This window comes from Lepeophtheirus salmonis, chromosome 14, assembly GCF_016086655.4.
Source record: "Lepeophtheirus salmonis chromosome 14, UVic_Lsal_1.4, whole genome shotgun sequence".
NCBI lineage: Eukaryota > Metazoa > Arthropoda > Copepoda > Siphonostomatoida > Caligidae > Lepeophtheirus > Lepeophtheirus salmonis.
In genome coordinates this window covers 24,574,551-24,597,136 of record NC_052144.2, presented here as the reverse complement: position 1 = coordinate 24,597,136, position 22,586 = coordinate 24,574,551, and the positions used below count along the sequence as shown (strand labels likewise).

General features: G+C 32.5%; 1 protein-coding gene across 1 annotated transcript in view; it reads right to left on the bottom strand.

The window, feature by feature from the left end:
• The window catches only part of LOC121128923 (myogenesis-regulating glycosidase), a 70,876-nt gene extending 49,015 nt beyond the window's left edge, over positions 1–21,861 (bottom strand). Inside the window, exon 1 of the mRNA XM_040724533.2 lies at positions 21,558–21,861. Within this exon, the coding sequence (XP_040580467.1) occupies positions 21,558–21,610 (53 nt within the window). The 5' untranslated portion in view covers positions 21,611–21,861. The remainder of the gene's footprint in view (positions 1–21,557) is intronic.
• Positions 21,862–22,586: the final 725 nt, after the last annotated feature.

The following is a 22,586-nucleotide window of genomic DNA, read 5'->3' as shown; positions in this document are numbered from 1 at the left end:
TGCATGACTGACATACGCAAATGAAAACAATTTAATAATATTGCAATACCGGCGGTAGAGTGGAAGATAGGTACAAATGGTGTTCTTGCTTACTCATGGAATGAATATTTGAAGGGGTGCCCAGTTATAAAAAAGAAGAACTAATAAATACAATAATATTAGAACAAGTATTGAGATTTATTTTCTACAAAAAACACAATAATAAATCTCTTTATAATATCCAGTGTGTATCACATTTTTGCCCCGCATTCAATTTAATTTCTCAATTTAGAATATACTTAACGTGTTCAATTTTTATGGGAGGCCACATCTTTAATTACTGAGCTTTTAAAAAATTCTGAAATTAATTATCCAGGTTTCAAACAATGCTTTAAGCCATTAACCCTAAATGGTTCTAGGCAAAGAGTGGCTTAAAATTAGAAGCTTTTACATGTTCCTCCAGCTGACACCCAGCCAGCTTGGGAGGGGGGAGTGAAAGAGTGAGCCTCCCTTCTAGTGAAAAGAGAAGAATAAGGGTGACTACGTTAGAAACATATTCTTCCCTGTTTTTAGATTGAATTGTTTATTTTTCCCTTGACCGCTCTTTCCTTAGAGTCCTCTAATTTACCCTATTTGAGGACTATGAAAAATGGAGACAAAACTGAAGTGGGAGATGGCGTAATTTAAAAAGAAAGAGATGCATAAAATATGTCCAAGAATGCAGGAGCGACTTTTTCTATTCGGCAGTCTGAAACTGTTGTCATTGTTATTTAATTATAAGAAAGAACAATAAGAATAATTCTAAGTATAGAGTAACAAATAATGCAGGTGCTCATGAAAGACTGAGCGTAACAATGAGGGTGTGCTTGGTAGTCATAAGTGTAAGTCTTTGATGTACTCGGAGTAGAAATTTAAGATTGATATTGGAGTTATTATAGTCTATACAGAGTGTCCACGATAAATTGGAACTATCTTAAAATTCAACCTGATTGATAAAAATGGAATTTGGAGTGTATTTGTTAATATGAAAAAGTTAGACATGATATTAAACAATAAATTTATTCAACATGTCCTACCTCAGCAGCCACCATCTTCTCGATCCTGCCCCTTTAAGGATTTGCATGCCTGGATGACTTCCACGGAATCGATAGCATTCCATTCCCTCGTAATGGAGCCCGAGAACTTTGTGGTGAAGACCGCAGGGACCTCTTCTCTCTCCTTGGCAAGCCACCTGTCATTCTGGACGTTGTAGCTTCTGTCGACAGTCCAGTTCTTCTCGTCGGAGAAGAAGATGATTCTTCCTCCATGGCTCTTCAGGTCATTGAGGAGACGCTTACCGTTGGTGAGCCTGGTGGCCTTCATGGATGCCGTGAGGATGTGTTGTTTGGCCATTGGGTATGCACTGTACCCGAGGTCTCATTCACAGCCTTGGAGACCAGCTGCTTGCTCACTCCACTGTTCTTGGGCAACCTGGACAAAGAAGTGCCCGACAAAGCCTTGATGGACTTCCTGAGGCCTTCAAGGAAGCGGGGAGTGCGGATTCGTTCACTTCACATGTTGTGGGCCTTACAGCAGACCTTCCCCTCAGCCTCCTAGGCATTGAAGACCCGGTACACAGTGGTCTTGGGGTAGTTAAGAAGCTTGTAGATAGCAGAGGGCTTGTATCCCGCGCGAGCCAATTCGAGGATAGCGTCTCTCCTTGCTCGTTCCATGATGACTATTGTTTGTTGTCAAAACCATTGTGGTGGAAGTTATAGTGTATTGTTCGCGATTCTATTTTAGCTAAAATATGAAGAATTATGATACACAACTCATTCAATGGCAAGAACAACTGCTTAAATGGTCACAACAACGGGGGTAGCAGCTTTGGATGGTTCGCAACTAGTTTTTCTGACACTAGTTACTTCACTGAAAGACTTGGGCATGATCATAGGTTTTCCAATATTACATAGTCAATAAACATTACTTTTTTATCACTTAAGGATTAGCTCTGGTTGATAAGCTCCAAGAAATGGTGTTCCGAAAACTCATAAATGGCAAAAACAACTGCTTAAATAGTAACAACAACTGGGGTAGTTGCATTGGGTGTAGCATTATAATTAGCAATTGTGTGTATCCTTCATCATAATAGTATGTTGTTAAACAATCATAAATAACGGGGGGGGGGGAAATCTTTTTTGATGCTCTTAATAAGGAATGATATCGCAGGACATTACTGCATAATTAGCTATTGCTCTAAATCTTTTTGATTAAACTCCACCTCTGGCTTGTGTTTTGCAACCTAAAGTTATGACATATTTAACTGAATTCTGATGTCAGAACAAGAAAATATTATTTGGATCAATCCATTATTTCAATATTCTGTATTTATAATTTATTGTTATTATTAGTTATATGATTCCAATTGCTTAATTTTGTATATTTAACATAAATGTAAGATGGTATATTTTTTATGATGTATATTATATTTAATTAAAGCCTTCTTTTTTAAACTTGGAACTTCAAATATATTTCGAAATACTCTACTTTCTCGTTTCATTAGTTATTTTTCTCGGAATATGGTTCATAATGAATTACAATTTTTTTGAAGTGTGACGTTTTCAAATCTACTGTAACAGATAAAAAACGTCTAAGTCAATTATACGTAATTATGCGTACTCATGCTGTTTGACGATGCGTATGTCATGTTCGTTGAGGCGTACCTGCCAATCCTCGGCAAGTGATAGGTTATGAGCAGGGAGTCTTGATTCATTGGTCTTCCAAAGACAATTTGGGATGGTGACAGTGAGACATGTCAAAGTGGTGTGTTTTTCAATTCGAGTAGCCCCTCCTAAAAGGCTTCAAATGCTGTGTTCTCAGTTTTAAAGTGCAGAGCCTTAATGGACTTAACGGTGGATTCTGCTTGTCCATTAGATCGAGGGAAGTGTGGTTATGATAGTCTTTGTGCAATGCCCCTAGGAGAAAGAAGTTGTGTGTTTCTGCTGCTGTGAAGGTGGCGATGTGGTGGAGGAGGCTGCTGATAATGGACTTAGATGTTGGTCTAGACTGAATTTTTTGGACGAGAAAAAAGTTGGAGTATCGGTCGACTAGTGCCAAATAGTATTTGCCTCTGACTTAAAAAAAATTGGTTGCAATCTCCTGGAAAACATCTTTAGGGGTAGGGTCCGATTTCAGAGGCATTTCTTAGGCATTCTTCACAAGCTTCGATGAGGTTGCGTATATCTGCTGTAACTCCAGACCAAAAAATAGTTTGACGATCCCGTTTCAGTGTCTTCTCTTTCTCCGGATGACTGGAGTGTAGTCGTTGGAGGATTTGGTCCCGTTTCAATCGTGGGATGATGATTCTATCACCGAAGAGGATGGGATCGTCTTTAATCGTGAGATGGGGAAGAATCTTTGCGTATGGCTCTAGCACAGGATTGATATTTTGTTTATTAATTTTTTCTAAAATGTTGTCTATTAAAAGGCGGTAGATGAGATCGTTCCGAAATGCTTGAGCAATTTCTTCCAAGATTGGATCACGTGCAATGCACTCGAGGGTAATGGGATCACACTCGATTTGAGATATACCTGAGCTGTTCAGAGGGTCTAGGAGATTTGCTTTTATTGTGTGGATTAATCCATACATATCCTGTCTGTAGTCATTGGTGGGTTTGTCAGCAGGAGAGTGCGTGAGCCATACGATTGTTCTTGCCTGTTTTCCAAACTGTTTTGAGTCGTTAGGGATCAAATAACTATTGAGCCTCTGAATTCTTGTGTTGTCTACGACGTCAAGTGTTTTTTTGTTGATGATCGTGACGAGAAGCTAGTGGTCTATAATGACCGTAAATTCTAGTAGCTCGAAAAGATATCTATAGCATTTACACAATGCCCAGACAGCAGCGAACAACTCTAGCTCAACCAGGGCATAGCGTGCCTCTGTCTCCGTGACAAAGCGGCTACTACACTCAATAAGTTTACAGACATCTTGTTTGTCTTTTTGAAGTAATATATTCCCGAGGCGAGGTCGTTGGCCCTGCTTGCGTCCGTTTGAATCATTGTGTCCGGTTTAGGAGCAAACGTTGTTGGTTTCACAAAAAGTTAATTTTGTTCTTAAAAAAATTCAAAATCCATAGCTTTTCCTACAAAATTATGTTTTTTTTTTGAAAAAAAAATTCAGTAACCCACAGCTTTTCATAAAAAAGTCAAATATTTGGAAAAAAATAAAATATTAAATTTTTTAAGAAAAAAAATAAAAAATCTACAACTATTCACAATAAATAAAATTTTTGGAAACAATTTTCCAATTGTAAATTTATTCGAAATAAATTTCAAGATTTATAACTATTCCCGCAAAGTTTAATTTTTGAAAAAAAAAAAAATTGAAGGATAAAATTAATTTTCAAATATTAAATTTTTTAGTAAAAAGGAAACAGTTTCTTAATTGGGGGGAGGGTGCTGATACAGTCTCTCCAGCCTCCCCCCTTATTGCGGACCCTTTTCGATTATCATGTTAATTTTTGGGTTATTCATACTGTCAAGACATGTTTCATACATCACTATGTAGTGTGTATAGTTTTGTTTGATAATAATTTTTAAAAATAATATAAAAAACTCTATCCTTTATATTCTACAAAATTCAATATTGTTTTTTCCAATAATATTTAAGATTATGAATTCACTAGTATAAAGTATATTTGTACAAACATTTAGTTTGTTTACTGATTTTCATAGTATCATGTGTAACAAGAAGTAAGAGAAAATAAAATTATTCATTGGTAGAATGCTTATTTTAATGTTGAGGTGTTTAAACACTCCATCTAAGTAAAAAAAAAGTTATAACAATGATATTCTAACTTTAATATCTCGGTCACTTCTCATATAAAACATGTATAAATTAAACACAATAAGAATAATTTATACAAAATTTTATTTATTACTAATTGCAAGATTTTTTATATAAGCAATAAGGTTTTTACACATTAAGTTGCATACATTACCCCTTTAAACGAGTCCTTGAAAGCTTAAGAATAGCTAGATGCATTTCTTTATTTAGACTTACATACATACACTATTCACATAATAAAAAATTCATTAGGATAGTTTAAAATAATGGCTTGAAGTTATTTAACAATTAAATAATTATATTTAATTAAAAATCCTTGTAAATTATAATATATGTTTTATGTATGTATATATAACCTATTTGACATTGACACTAATATTTTAATGAGTGTTCTTTATTAGTTATGTGATATTTTGTTTCTTAACAGGTACAATCTTACTTAATGAGTTTTTACTGTATTGTTTGTTATTGTAGAAATTTTGTACATCTTAACATATGCATAGATGTGTATAAAATAAGTCCTGGAAAGCAAGAGTGTATGTTGTCTAGTTGGGAATCTGAACAAGGGTCTTATATTTTTCAAAGCTCCTATCATTATTATTTAATTCTTGAAGACAGAACATCTCGGTAGAAATTAATTACTAGTACGTGTGCTAATGAAAGGGAGCATTTGATCCTTGTTGTACTCGAAGTAGAATTAAAGATTGACATTGGATTAATTTTACCCTAAATGTCTTTGCTATGTAGACCGTAAGGTTTGTGGGTGGTTTTTTTTCTTTCTCTTGCAGCTGCTTGCAGCTGATCTAAAAAAACAGCTAAGCAACTCTGCTCCAAAGAATAGTAAAATTGTCAGGATTACTACAACAATTTTCGGTTTATTTTGTTTTGACATACCGGCAGGATATATTTTATCAATAATATCTAAGCAAGAGAGAATTAGAAATGTCACGAAACCTCTAAAAATACACTACTTCATCTTGTGAAGGAGGAAGAAATAAAATGATTTTGCACTTTTTTGTGAAAACAGTTATTAAGATAAACTTTAGTCATTAAATTAATTACTTATAAGACAATAAGGATGGTTTGGATGCATCTTTTTCACAGAATATCCGAATATATGGATTTGAGTCAACTCATAGTTCCATTCAATTCCTATGTGTTTATGACATTGGGGTATCCATCATGTTAAGGGATTTCATCTCTTCAGAAAAGAGCCTTACTCGATGGCTATCATTCATTTAATCCTTTAACGTTCAAATCTGTTACTATATAATACATTGATTAAAATACCCATCCGTCCCTCTATATATTGTATGGAAACTTTGTATACATCTATAATAACGGATGATATGTTTAATCAAGAGGAATAATACTAAAATGAAATGTACAGTAAGGAACAAAAAGACTTATCATCCTTCATCTGCATCTCTTCCATGGAAACTTATTCCAAAGTCTCTTTTCTTTTTCTTTTTTTTATCAATGCAAATTTCTTTTTTATTTTATTTACTTATTTTTGGATGTATGTATAGATCACAGTAGAGATTGAAATCCAGTAGAATCATTGATTCTCCTAGGAGAATCAAAGATTCATTATCCTATGAATGATGATGATTGTTGTAACTTGTAGGATTCAATTCATAGCTAAACTTAAAGCAAGGGAGAGTAAGTGGTCCTGGATAAGGGAGTGAGGGGCCCGAGTAATTAGCTTAATTGTTTACGTAGATTTTAATTGTGAAAAGAGCAAGAAAAGAAAGAGAAAAGAGGATTATTAAAATGATGATTGTCGATGGATGAAAAGAAGTAGGAGGGAGTAGTAATACAAATAGACGATGAAGAGGATCACTAATGAAGGGATTTACTTATATATCGCAAGGTATAAATAATAACGACGGATTCCATTTCTACTCACTATTGCAGATTTATCATGATGTCATTTCTAATCCATAAACACCATAATTCATTTGTATCCGTCCCCCATCCATCACTAATCATCACTCATCTAAATTGCCGAATGGCCACTCCCAAGCCCCCTCTACAGCCCTACACAAAAACTACTAACTAGTGTAGAAACATTAAACGTATGACGTCATTAAATATCCTTCTTCAAACTGGGAATAAAATGTCAAGGAATTAATTTTACGTGGAATGAATTACATGGAATGAAATACCCGGTCACGGTTCCATAGAGAGTTTTTATATTTTATACTTGGTGTCATATTTTCGAAAATACGCAACCTTTTAAATATTTATTGCTACAATCTCCCTGAATAAAATTGTAATTTGTCCTAGAAGATAATAGGATTTTAATCTCTACTAGTAGAATTATTGATTCTCCGAGGACAAATCATGATCATAATATTTTCTACGACAGATTACGATCATGATCTCTATTAGGAGAATCAACGATTCTACTAGATTTCAATCTTTACTGTGACATATACATCGTGTAATGTGGATGAATAAAGACCTTGGGGAAAAAATAATCATAATCTTTTTCATCTCCTAATATTCTTAAAAAAACTCTTCCATCCTCACTTCCAATTCCATTATTAATTGTGAGTCTCTCCAGCCATAGGGGAAAGAAAGTAAAAGACGATCCCAGAGCATGATATTTTTATCAGCAATGCCGCAAAATATATTCTTATTACCTACATATGTATATTAAGGTGACAATAAAATGAATGTTTTTGGAAAAGTAAATGGCTTAGGTCAAAAAATGGTATCTAATGATATGACACGATTCTTGTTAGTTCCGAAACTGTCCTTCTGATTTATCAAGACATCAACCAGATCGAAGGAGCGGCAGAGCAACTACTCAAGCACTTTTCCAAGAAGAGTATTGTTAATATTTTAAATGTTTTTCAAAATTCATATTCCCAATTGAGGTAGATAATTTTTAGATATACATTATTTGTTAATATGTATGCACTTTATCTTCTAGTCGAACAGAAAATATGGGCCAACAGTTTCTTGAATTGGATAACGTTACTTCTAGAAATTAAGGCTCAATATCCCTTTAGATAATCGTCCTACTAATATATCAATCGCAGATATTGAAAATGGACTCCTATTTGCCAGATTTCATTTTGATAAAGCATCAATTAGAAATATTTCACGACATAACATTCATCATGTCCCATATAAATTTTGGATTCCCTCTCAGTAAAGTGCATCATATAATGAGCAAGAAATTGACTATCCAATCCATGTCTCAAGTACTAAATATCTTAGCTCATTCGAACAGCTACATAGTTGAAGAAGAAAAGAACATGGACAAGTTTGCTCATTTCAAATTCATTTTAATTGCACTCAAAAGGGAGGCAGAATTTATTAACATGCGATGAAAGAGGGACAAGGCCTTAGATATTTGGTTGAATTGTTACAAGCAACTTCAAATGTAAGGAATTCTTACAATGCCACATGTGTCCCATTTCATGAGAGTTTCTGGAGCGGTCACTGTCAGCACTGGCATTAATGATACAACCATTAAATACCTGAAATGTAGAAGTAAAAATTTGAATCCAATACAAACAAATGTATATCCATTAATTGACGAAATTCACATAGCAAAGCAAATGGACTATAGTAATGGTAAATTAAATGGATTGAATGAAGATTTTGTGCACTCGAAAGTTTTCTTAATATTTATGATTAAAAGTCCGTCTGGGAAGTATGAGGACGTTCTGAGCTTAAATCCTGTGACCAAACTCAACAGCAAAATATTAAAACAATATTATAATCTTGTTCTACAAGCTGTACATAAAGCTAGATTCCGAGTAAGTGTACACTTGTCGACAACTACAGTGAAAACTGCAAATTTGTATTCGAAGAATTACTTTCCGGTTCCCCATAGAGCTATTACATTCACTCTTCAGAAGAAGAATCCTGGAGAATTTTTCCTATTTTTGATTCAACCAATAATTTTAAAAACTTATACAATAATTTTGTGAATAGAAGAATTTTGGAATGTCCTAAATTCCGTGGAATTGAAATTGGATCTCCAAAGTTTGAACATCTTGAGTCTCTATACAACATTGAAATCGGAAAATCAATTAAATATGCTCACAAATTGACTGATAAAGTGCTCCATTCAAATGCAATCGAAAAAACTAATGTCAAGTTAGCTGATTCTCTCTTTCATCATAGCGCTATTGATGCCCTGGAGATGTACTCTAAAATAATCTCAATTTCCTTGAAACAATCCCTTTTCTAAAGTTGATTCGTAATTATTGGAACATATTGAATGTGAGATCACCCATCACTGCCTGTAGGAAAAGGGATAACCTTCAAAATACTATACAAAGTATGGAATATGAACAAATCAAATTTTTGAAAGATTTTGAAGATTAAATTAAGAGGTGGGAGTTGAGTAAAAAACCAGGACTTTCGAGGGAAACTTTCATTGCTGTGAAACACTCAACTTTCACTACTATAGAGCTTACTCAGAAACTTCTTCAAACCTATGGTTTTCACTTTGTCATTTTAGGTGTTATTTAAAGTTACTTCAGTGAAGCAAGATTTAAAAGATATAGACAGTTGTCTGGTGCAAATTGGGGGTCTGTGAAGAGATGCTTGGAAGGGGGAAAAAATATTCGAGTCAAATTCTCTAAAAATGAAAATAAGTGATATTAAGGAAGTGTTGGTTAAAGAAGAGGCAACCCATAATAAGAAAAATTTAGTAAAGCTTCTGTCAATTTAGGGTGCTGATAGGTTAATGGAATGTGATTGTGATGAACTTGATTCAAATTTATTATTTTTTATAAGTGGGTATGTAGCTTGAAACCTCAAGAAATCTCTGTTATGCAACTGTTGTCAATCCAAATTTTGTTCACTTAAAGATTTTCCAGTATTAATTTTGAAGAAGGATTTATGGATGATGAGTCTCAAACAGTCAAAGATTATTTCATGAATATGATATATCGAGGAGGCCTTGGATATCCTTCAGATTCTATTTATTTAATTTGTATCGTTTCCTGGAATCTATATGCAATAATGACATAAAATACAGACGCCAGAGCAATATTTTTAAACTGTGCTAAAAAAAAAGATATATTTGTATCTATGATATAAATTATTTATCTTGAAAACTGTGAGTTTTTTGATAATATTTAATTTATATGTAATATTTGCAACAATAATTTTGACTGTTGTATTACCAAAATGTCTGGCACTATGTTTAATATTTTTATGAAAAAACTTTAAAAATGAATATAATATCGTGATTCATAAAACTAAAAAAAGAAAACCATATGCCTTAAACAAGAATAGTTCAACACAAAAAATAACAAAATTCAATTAAAATAATAATAATTATTATTGAATTATTAAATTGACTTGGAGAAAATTGTTCAATAAAGTATAATATGACTCACTACTATTTTTTTGAGTTATTCTATGTAAATAATACAACTTGACTACATATGATTTTGACTCAAACATGCAAGAGGGAAAATCTAACGCTCCCTCCATATAAATAACGTACTCCTTGTTTGAGCTTGCTAAATTTACAATAAAATATATTTCATAATTATTTTCAAAAAAATAATGTTTTTTTTCTCTTTTAAATGAAAGTTCTTTCATATTGTGGCCTAGACTTTTAGCTGCTTCTAATAATATAAAAACTGATTTTCGGAGGTTCGATCAAGGCCAGGTAAAAAATCAGAAGTAATAAAGTGTTTTTTCTTCTTCTGCTATCTTTTGGAGTATACTTTGGTATTTCATCTTCACTTTCGTCATCTATAATTCGATTAGTTTGTTCATCAGAAGTATAAGCTTCAGAGATTAATGAAGAAGATTATATGATTAAGTTCCGCCTTGCTTCCTCAATTGTTTTCTTTTTAAAGGCTGTTCTTTTGCTGCAAGACTTTAATCAACTCCAAGCATGGACCCTTTTTGTCCTTTTTCTCGCTGGACTAAGAGGAAGTATTTGTTTTCTTGCAATACGGAGGTAGAAGTCATTATTTCTTTGATTCATCATCAAGAAAAAAGAATAAAAATGTATCCAAATGATATATTTTTTGAAGGTACTATCTTCGACAAAGATGTACTAGATTTTTATTGCTGTTTTTATGTCTTAAAATTAAATCAAAAAGGTCACTTTCTGTGAAGGGGCCATAAGAAAGGTCATTAAGGTCATATTAATTATAAATTTAATTTTTCCGTTGAATTTAATGTAAATTAAATGTAATTGCAAATTTTCATATTTTTCTGTCCTATATTTGGCTTGCAATATGCTAAAGAAATAAAAAAAAAGGTCATGAGCTAAACTTCAATCAACTTCAATTGACGTTATTTTGAGCATACTTCATGAGAACTCTTACGTGATTCATATGCTAATAATTTATCGATGATCTTATAACTTAAGTAGAATTACAATTGTAAAATATGAATTTCGTTTAACATATTTTAAACATCAGTGAGTTGGAAGTCATTTTTTGAATTACTAAATGACTTGTTGGACCTCCAAAAAGTCATAAAAGTTTACAACTGGGCATTATCTTCCACGCGGACACACAATGAAGTAGGCGTGGTTTAACCACTTCATCTTGTTTATGAAGGTCCTAATTTTGTAATTGAGCAGACGCAGCTTTTCGACAATTTTAGACCTTTTCAAGGACATTTCGTCTCCAGCCTCTCCAGTTTCTGAATGAATTCGGATGTCGGGCACTGGCTGAACAATGCAACATCCCTAGAACACGTTCAGGAAAGACTGCTGTTGGAAACCTAACCGGCAAATTATTACAAGGGCACTACAAGTTAAAGTTATTTTTAACTTGTGCCCAAACTGATTGTAAGTCTTAATATAATTTGTAGCAAAAAAAGATTAAATAGAAATAATGCATGTACTACTCAAGAGTGTTAAGCTTTTAAAAAACTTAAAAACTAACTTTTTCAATTATAAAAGCATTATAATTGTAATTGGGTACAGTTTACAATCTTACTCTGACGTCATAGTTAATCTTTCTATCTCGAAATTGTGTACAGCGTTGAGGATTCAATGCCTGAAATTAAAAACAATGATCGCAACACATATTTTATTATTTTCAATCCAGAATGGCATTGGTGCAAAATCCCGGAGGAGGACAACAAGACATATTATTTCTGAACAGAGCAAGTTCAGATAGTTGTTGGAAAGAGGAAAAAAGATTCTAAATTTTCTCACGGCCAACAAAAATGTGGTTAAAGTTTTGCTCTTTTTTGATAAAAAAAATGTAAACTGTTGATGCCAATGTGAATAGGCAAAACAGCCGCTACATCACAACTGAACATCCAGACAATGTGTCAGCTTCAGTGAGACATGTCTTCAGAAAAAAAAGTCTAGCCGGAACCATGGTATTGTGCGTTGCAGAGTCTACTTTCCCATTTTGGTGGAGAGGAAATGATGCTACATCAAACTTCTAGATAATAAGTGCTACCTTGGCCCAGAAAAAAGTCCGGGGACAACTTTCACAATTTCAGACGGAGTACTATATCATCTCACTCCTAAGCCCAGGCCTTCCTGATAGACGATTTTTCGCACTTTTAGGACCTCAACATGTGGCTCCCTTCCCCTGCAGATGTAAATCCCTTGGATTACTATATCTAGTCGTGTTTGTAGGAAAGGGCGTGGACTACTCCTCACAAGAATGGCAAGTATCTAGAGGCTTCCATGGAGAAGGAGTGGACTTAGCTCAAGTATGACTTATAATCAAGGTCTGCAAGGGATTTATGCATCGTATTGAGACAATTATTAGAGCTGAGGACTCTCCTAAGTAATTAAGGTTGTGGAAAACACTTTTTTCTGATGACTTTGTTAAATAAACGTTTAAAATTTACGTGTATCATTAGATTAGATCAACCCTATATATTATTGGAGTTGGAGGAGTGGGATCTAGGCTCTTTCGAGTTATTTGGCAATTAGCACTTGAGAGGATCTGAAATAAGATTGAAGTTCTTATTTTTGTGGAAGAAGATGTGAGTATGTTTCTTATGTTGTATCAGTTAGGGGGAAGGGGACTCAGTATCAGTCTGCGTACTGAAAATGAGGCCCAAGGTAGAGGGTATCACTTCTCATTGGCTCGTACTCCTCATGTAATGTATCGCGACTCTTATTTACGTTTATCATCAATCATGACGATATAATTACTTTCAGTAATACCAAGTAGCTGTAATGTGATAATATCCCAATGTATTCTGGTATTTTTGTTCTTGAACATCAATGAAGTCTTATGTTATTATAAATAATTATTTTTATAGTTTTTCGTCAATAATCATATCCTCTGTTCCTTATTCGTCATTATTGAATTTCAGTTTTTCACATTGAAGCCTCAACACTGTCCACAATTTCAAGAAACAAGGATAAGCTATGACGTCTGGGCAAGATTTTAAAATTTAACATAAACTTACAGATTCAATTCGTTCTTAGCACAGGCACATACTTTACGTTTCAAATAGCCTGGATACAAGTATTCTGGTAAATTTGTATACAAAGACAACTATACTAACTGTTTGGAGTAATACAGTATATTTTATTCATACTTGACATAGTAGTAGTTGTAATAATTATATGGATAATTATGTATAAGTATGATAACTTTGTTAAATATAAATTATAAATCAATCGTTCTTGAATAAATTTATCATCCAAAATAATGAGTCAACATGAAAGACGAATAAAAATTATTTAACATTATGATGCAAATGGAGTAATCCATGCTACGAGTCTAAACTACAAGTAACTCAATTTTAAATCGTATTGAAATGTTTAAGTCAAAAACCATTGCTGTTGTTCACTCGTAATATCTGGATAACACAATCTTTGTCAAAAAATTGTGTTTGTCAAATACTCAACATGACCAATGAGTATAGTGAGGATACCCGCCAGCTTGTAGTTCATTGCTATAATCAAGGTATCAGCTACAAAGACATTTCCATCAATTTTTCTATCCCCAAAACCTCTGTCCAAAGTATCATCACCAAATTCAAAAGAACTGGTCATATCAAGAATCTTCCTCGGCATGGTAGGGAGTGCATGTTGAGCTCAACACAAGTGATATATGCAGTCTGAGAAGTTGCCAAGAATCCAACGACAACTCTCAAATCCATCCCCCAAGGGTTGAAAGTAACAAGAACTTTTGTTCCAGTAAGAAAATGACCCAAAGAACGCATTGAAAAAAGTTCAAAAATGGCTCAATATGCATAAGGTTAGGGTCATAAACTGGCCAGCCCAAAATCCTGACCTTAACCCTTTTGAGAATCTATTAATTACAATGAAAAAAACATTGTGTAAAAGACATACAAAAATCTAAAGGACCTTTGAAGATTCTGTCAAAAAGAGAGGGCTAAAATTGATTCCAGTGTTTGCCTCAATTTGGTAAGGACTTATCACAAGCATATTCACTATTTGAAGATATCCAGATGCCGTGTCAAAAAGTATTAAGTGATTTTGCTATTTAGGTATGAATACTCATGGAACGCCAAAAAAGATATTTTGTTAATTCAATTCAAAAAATGAATAATTATTATAATTTTTTTTTGGTAAGAGTAGTTTTTGATTGAGGAGGGATATTCTAAATGAGTTCGTAGATCCAACATAAACATCTAATTATGGTTTTTTGGGATTTTTGTGAGGGTACGAATAATTTTGGGCTCGACTGTATATGTTATGGACAATGTGGAAAATCGGGCATTATGTAAGATGCTTGAAAGAGAAGACATTTTGCAAATTTTCCGGGCATTATATAAAATACTTACTATACTGGGCTATTGGGAAAATATTCAACAGACCAAATCCACAGGTTGTTAAGTCAACAACAAGGCATCATGTATGATAAAAATAACCGCCGCTAATTTAATTTTTATTTTAAAAAAACGGCAAAAAAACCATATTGCGTACATTACAAATTTTCGAAGCACTCTAATCTACGTATGAAATCTTCACGGACCTGTTGTTCAGTTTAGATATTTATAATGACCCTTTACGGGGTTTACTTAGGGTCTTGGTTATCTTTATAATAGCATGTGTCCCCACCGTTGCCTTTTTTTGACTTATGACTTTGAGAATTTATTTTGAATATTTGGAATGGTTCTTCAGCAAGTATAAATTGGGTGGCGGTTCTCTGTACCATTCTATGTGGTTCAGCCGATTAATTTAGAATCCATTGGTCTGAGATTCATTTAAAATATTGATAATGGACTTTTTAAGGGTCTGAATAACGATCATACTCACCGATGCCTTTTAGAACATGTTGTCCTGAGGTTAATGGAAGATATTTAGAAAGGTTCCTAAACGGGCTTATATACAGCAGCAGTTGACCTTATTATGTTTTTCAACCCTGCTTTAACAACCTGGGGGCTCAGGTTTTATATAGGATTATTATATTGTTCCGTTAACATATTAACAGTGAGCAACATATCAAACTATGGTGCTCCCCCGATGCCCTTTACAACCTGTGGGACTGTGGCTTAGAATTTTTAGAACGGGTCTTCAATGGGTCTGCATATAACAGCAAATATCTGTGTTATGTTTTAGTGCCCTGCAGTCTACAACCCTTTCATTTAGGATAATTAGGATGGACAGTAAGCAGTTATACATTTGGTAGTGGTTTCTTATATCATGATTTGCTAACATATATTTTTTGAATTACCCAATAGAACGGACATTTTACATAATGTCCGGATAAATTGTCCGCTCTTTCGGGCATTTTAACATATAAACACAAGTCAAAAGGATTTACAAGGAATCGCCAAATATTCATATTATTTAAAACATATTTAGAAGATGACCCTCATTACCTTGAACTCTTTTTCTCATAAAACTTTACTAACAATGATAATTTAATGAGAAATGCTTCTACTGACTTTGTATTTATAAATTCTATGTGACCTTATTAAATGACGATAAGGTTGTTGTATTTAATTAATTTCTTTTTTCATATATACATATGTATAATATAGTTCAAACATACATTTTTATTTGGATTGAAACATGAAATGTATATTTGATTTGAATAGTAGTATTTCTGTATTTCATCAGACTAAGTTGATATATTTGACGCTGATAAAGTTTTGCTAAGAAATTAACTAAAATCTGAAGAGCAATCGACTTAAATGGTGTTGCTTTTTTCATATTTTAAATAACTTAAAAACAAAACTACAAATCTAGAATTTCAATGAGATGGGATTTATTTTCTGAAATATCAACTTTTAAAAAAAAATAAAAATTTCATGATTAAAAAATAAATAATCGTCAATGTAAAAGGTTCGAACTATGTAAAATGGAATTTAAAAGAATATTGGTGTCAAATATGACACCTCAGACATTCGAGAGTTAAAAGAAATATGCACTAAAAGAGGCGTCCGCAAGGGGTGGGCTGGAAGAGCTGTAGTCCCCCCCCCCCAATTAAGTTATTTTTGAATTTTACTAGAAAGTTTAACATTTGAAATTTAATTAAACTTCTCAAAAAAGATTTGAAAATTTTTGATTCTTTGAGAATAGCTATGGACTTTTGAAATTTTTCTCGAAAAACATGATATTTAAAAGTTAATTTTTTAAATAATTTATCACAAAAATTTTATTATTTGAAAACAGCTGTGCATGTTTGCAATTTTTTCCCCAAAAATTTTATTTTTGTGAACAGCTCAGGAATTTTGAACTTTTTTTTCAAAAAATTGTGAATAACTGAGGATTAGTGAGGAAAAATTCAAAAAATATTAATTTTTGAGAATAGCAATGAATTTTTCCAATTTTTCGAAAAAATTTAATATTGTAAATTTATTTTTTTTAATTTAATATTGTAAATTTTTTTCTAAAAAATTTCATTTTTAATTTTTTTTAGAAAAATAATTTTGGATTGTTTTAAATAAAATCCATTCCCCACCCCCCCCCCAAAAAAAAAAAAAAAAAAAAATTCTGCAGATGCCCCTGATTAAACAATTTTATTTTTCATATCCCTTGAATTTGCTGCATGGCTCCACTTATGATTTATGAAATAAACTCATGAGAGGAAAAACATATAACTACCGGTAGTTGCATAAATACGCGGACTATTTGTGGCAAATAATTAAATGTGTAATAAAATTTGTATGACGTATTTTTTGAGAATTATATAATAGAAAATTTATTCTGGTAAAATTTAATATAATTACTGAATATAACCACCATCAGCTGCTATGACACCCTCCAAGCGCCCGCGGAAGGCCTTGCACACATTGATGATGTAATAGTCTTCCATGGCTGCCCATTGTTCATTGACGCTGGCCTTCAATGAGTCCAAACTCGGGTTGCGGGTAGCACAGGCCTTCTTCTCAATTTGCCACCACACACTGTAGTCAAGGGGATTGAGGTGACCAAATGTTTTTGTTCCAAATTGGCATGTTGGCAGCGAGCCAATCCTGAGTCATTCCAGAAGTATGGGCAGGTCTTTCAGATCTTTTCCCTCCTTGACAAGCTACTGGACCTTATACACAGTAGTCCTGGATAGTCCAGTGTCCTTGATTATCTCCTTGACAGACCTACCGGTACGGAAGAGAGTGGCAACCATATGACGTTTGGCCTCGTCATTCATCGTAAACGACTTTGTTTGATGCGAGTAAGAAAAACAAAAACAAAGCCAAAAGATTTACTGAGTTACTTGTACTTGATTTTTTTTATTTCTGCTCACGGAACCTCGAGATATATGCGAGTAAAAATTAGTCCGCGTATTTATGCAACTACCGGTATAGTAACAATCAAAAAAGAAGAGAATATGTATCCCCTTTAGTATAAATAAATCAGCTAATTCTTCCCCAAATGTGGTACTGTTATTCATTTACTTCTAGGAATTTGCTTACAGCTTAACAAGATGTAAATCGAGTACAAGGGATCAATATTTAAAACAATTATTACATATCCTTATTACCCCTTTATCGTATATCGCAACCTTTCCTACAAAAAGATAGAGAATAAAGTCTAAAAATCAGTTTCGGGTCGTCAGTAACATTATATCTTTGGGACGGCTTGGTTTTGGAATTTATTGAAAAAAATCCAAAAATTAAAATTTTTTTGGAAAAAATTCAAATATTTAATTGTTTCTAAAGATACAGAGTTATTCACAAAAAAGATTTTTAGAACAAAAATTTAAAAATCCACAGCTATTCACAAAAGATTAAATTTCTTGGAAAAAATATTAAATATTTTGGGAAAAAATTTCAAAATTAATAGCTTTTCTAAAAAAAAATTCAAAAATCTACAGTTATTCTCAAAAAATAGAAAAATTAAATTAAATATTCCTCTTGATAATAAGAGCTTATTCAAATTCAAAAAATCAACGTTCAGAACACTATTAAGGGGGAAAGATAGAAAAAAATTGCCAGGTAACAATAAAATACATTGATATTTTTTATGTTACTAAAATGTCTGTAAAATCGACAACTGACAAGAAAAAAAAGATAGAAACTGTAGATATTTTGAAGATATTATTACCATTGTGTAAGTGTGAATTTCCATTCACAGTTTGGTATAATTGGGCAACAATAGATTTAATATGTCATTCTGTGCAATTAATTCAGTTAAGAAAAGGGGCTAGTGGCAGTCACAAAGAGTCCAAAATGTATATTCACGGAGTAAATAGGAAATGAGCAAACTAAAAAAAAATCAATTTACCCATGGTGGCGGAAATTTACTAAGCTGTAGTAATAAACAAATATAAGTAAACAAACTACTAGCAAGCAATAATAGACGTAAGACTATTCTCTACTACATCAATTAACAACTAATAAGTAAACAACGCTTATTGTTTTCTTTATAATGAAAAATGAACTTCATATTGTTTAAAGACAACTAAAACACCATCAATTCCCTAAGTGTTGTACACACCTAATCTACTTTAGGATACATAGAGACAAGGTATATCAGTAATAATTTGTTCAACCATGCTAGCCAGATCTGACAAAAGAAGATAAATAAGTGGAGTGCGTTAAGTGTCTGATAGCTAAGTGGGGAATGTGTGCAAAGAAATGACTAAGTATTGTGATTAGAAAAGGAAAAACAGTTGATGCGTGTTCTCTTTCTTCTTTTTTGTTCATTATTTACTTAATCTCGTGTATGTTAACATCTCCCTCTGAAAGAAGAATTATCCCTTATCTTTGGTGTCAATCAAGGTTAATAAAAATACAAGGTTATACTATAACGAGTGTATGACTGATGTTTGACTTACATCACGTTTTTTGACGTCATAGTAGATGAGTGGTTGTATGTTTTGTCAAAATCTGTTTTTCTTTCCCAGCAGTCGGTACGATATATTAAATTGAAAATTCTAGCAATAGTCACGTCATAGACTATGAGTGGTTGCTTGTTTTGTCAAAAATCTGACTGTCTTGCCCGCCCAGGAGTCGCTACAATACGTCAGATTGAAAATTCTTGCAAGCCCGATTACATGAAGGCCTAACCTTGTATTTCTATTAACCTTGGTATAAATTAATTTAAAAATGCGTAATAAAACAAATATAAATGAATTTAAATACAATTATCCTTGCACTAATGTTATTTCAAATGTAGAGGCTTCTCCAAAATCATTTAATAGGTAGCTGATATTAACACAGGTCTTAATTAATGTCTATCATATGTTTCGCTCTCCCCTTTTCCTCGTCTTCTTACAAAAACACACCTTTACCATTTGCCTATCAATATCGGACAATCAACGGACTCGATAGGCAAAATATAGTGCTCCTTCTTTTATATTTGTAAAATTTAAATATTTTGATAAAGCTAAACCTTAATAATACTAAAATGTTAATAAATTATTATTCTTGCATGTTTTTGATATGTTTTTTTCTTTTAAATGATAATTTTTTATTCACTTTTCTTTTTATTTAATTTGACTTTTATTAATAGCTGAATGAAAATCAACTGAACACCCAAAATTGAACATATTATGAATTTATAAGACAAGCAGTAAAAAGGGGGCATATCTTGGGAGAAAAGATAACACAACTGTAATGTTTGGATGGATGTTTATAATATGAGTCAGTTATAAGTTAATTCATTCCATCTTATTAGGGCTTCATAAATATCTATTATATTCTACCTGTAGCTATTTAATTTTTTCTTTCCAAAAGAAATGTTTACATAACAATAAAAGAAATAACTCTTTATTGTTCTGAAATTTTGAACTCAATTGAATATATTTGTTGGTTTAGATAAATGAATTAATAATTTGATATTAAGTAGTCTTGATTCTGCGTCAAAGTGTTGTCCCGCACAAAACATATCTAAAGCTATGTTATTTCATGTATATAACACAGGGAATGTTACATAAACTTGCTATAGCAACTTGTTCATTCTTGGTGATATATGACAACATAAACAATGTTATTTGTTGGAAAAATATATACAATAATGTGTTTATTTTGTATTGTATATGAAAGATTTGTAAGTTAATCGGACATGATATCGGTGCAAAATTATAGAGGAGGACAACAAGACATCTTATCTCTGAAAAGAACAAACTGAGACAATTGGAAAGAAGAAAGAAGATTTTAAATTTTCTCAGGCCCAACAAAAATTTCGGCAAAGTTTTACTCTTTTCTGATGATTTTTTTTACCGTGATGCCACTTTGAATAAGCAGAACAGCCGCTACATCACAACCAAATATCCAGACAATGACTCAGTCATTGATATATAAGTGATATATTCAGAACCCTTCCATTTTTGTGAAGAGGAAGAAGTGGCTCAATGCAGATGCTTACATCAAGTTTCTGGATTAAAAAGTACTACCTTGGGCCCCAGAAAAGTTTGGGGACAACTTTGTTTTTAGTCCAAAGGGAGCTCCGTGTCATTGCACCACTAAGACACAGGCCTTCCTGAGAGATACATTTTGGGACCTCAATATGTGGCCCCTCCTCTCCAGACGCGAACCCCTTGGACTACTATATATAAGCGCGTCTGAAGGAGAGGGTGTGTGCTACTCCTCATAGGAATGTCCAGCCTCTAGAGGCTTCCATAAAGAAGGAGAGGACCTAGTTCGAGTCTAACTACATAGTCAAAGTATTCAAGAGATTTAACCCTCATATTGAGATAGTTATTAGAGATGAGGCCTCAGATATTGAATAAAGTTGTGCCGAGCACTATTTTCGGATAATTTGTGAAATAAATGTCCTCACAAAACTTCTTGTTTAAATTTTACTCTTGAAAGATTGAAAATAATCAAATGTGTAGTGTGTATCACTGGATATTATCATCCATGTATGTATTGATTGCTGATGTGGCTAAACCGGAGATTTTAAACAAACTTAAAGACTTTTTATGATAAATGATGCCATATGTAAATGCTAATAACATATGAAATTGATGGTCAACTACTTTAATTTACATTGACTGTCCAGATTAAGGTTTATGAAGGAAATGGTGCTGTGGTCATATCTGAATAAATAATACATATATTTTTTAGTTAGTAATATATTAATAATATAATTGTAAACTTTGACCGATTATTCTCAAACTCCCTGTATTCATTGAACTAATTCTTTGGCTCGCTGATATCAGTCGAACCCTACTACATAATATATTGTCAATACATATTATTGAAATCAGCATTGTCTTAGATAGTATAGTAATTATTATCTAATCAGTAGATATAAAAATTTAATGTTACTTCAAATATGTCTAACTATTAAAAATATTGGAAGGAAATGTATGTAGGAAAAAGTATAGTTTGTTTTGATGTATATTATGAAATGATTTAAAAAAGAAGTTTTTTTTAGATCGCTTAACAATAAAGGAATGAATTTTCTTACCCATTTGCTTTTAAGGAATTTTTCCAACTAGTACGCCTTAAATCCATGTTCATTCTTCCACAATGATGTCTTTATCAAAAAATTAACTCCATATAAATTCTTTATTCACTTTAAAGTTATCCAAAAAAAAAAAAGAATTCTTCTGCTCAATGATGAAGCACGCGTAGCACTGGGTCTTGTACATATACTGATATTGATCCTCACTCTATCTGTAAAATATATATGCAATAAAAGATAAAAGTTGCCTCTCTACTAATATATTGAATACAAACTAATGTTGTTATATTTTGATGATGAGAGTGACAAAATATAAAAGATGCAACTTTGTTTTTATTTTTAAAATGAAAGATATGCATGAAAAACAGTGATTGCCACAATCTAAAATAAGTTTATCTCAATTCACTCTTGAAAATTGATTCTAAGAACTGTTATGAGGTCAAAACAAAGTCATAAATATTAAAGGGAACGACGCTTAATTAATTAAATATATTAATAATATTGGATCGTATTGAAAATGAAGAAGGAAAATTAAAAATATTGCTTCTCAATACTTATTCATGGCTGTAGTGTAGTACTAAAAAATTATTTAAGTTCGGACTTGTGGTCCAATACTATTCCCAAATCGAATGATTTTTTATGGATTCCGTCTTGTCTATATACATCTGATCTTGGCTAATAACTATTACGGACTCATTTTCAAATCGGATTGCATAGGGCTCAACTCCCCATCTGGGTAGGGATGGACAGAACTTTAACTTCAAATTAATTTTTAATAACTTTTGTAAAATGATTTTCTTTACAAATAAATTATTCAAATTAAAGTGAAGGATGCGCATTATTAGTTAGGGCCGGTCTTGGTCCTAGTAATAAATAATATACGCTAATGCTAAGGGTACTTACCCCCAAAAAGTATCCAATTAATGTAGAAGGAGTGCAAAAGTGACTTAAGACTTTCTCCTAACCATATGGCAGAACAAATTTAGATTCAACATGATCTCATCGAGTCCAAGTTCATATGTTTTCAAGACC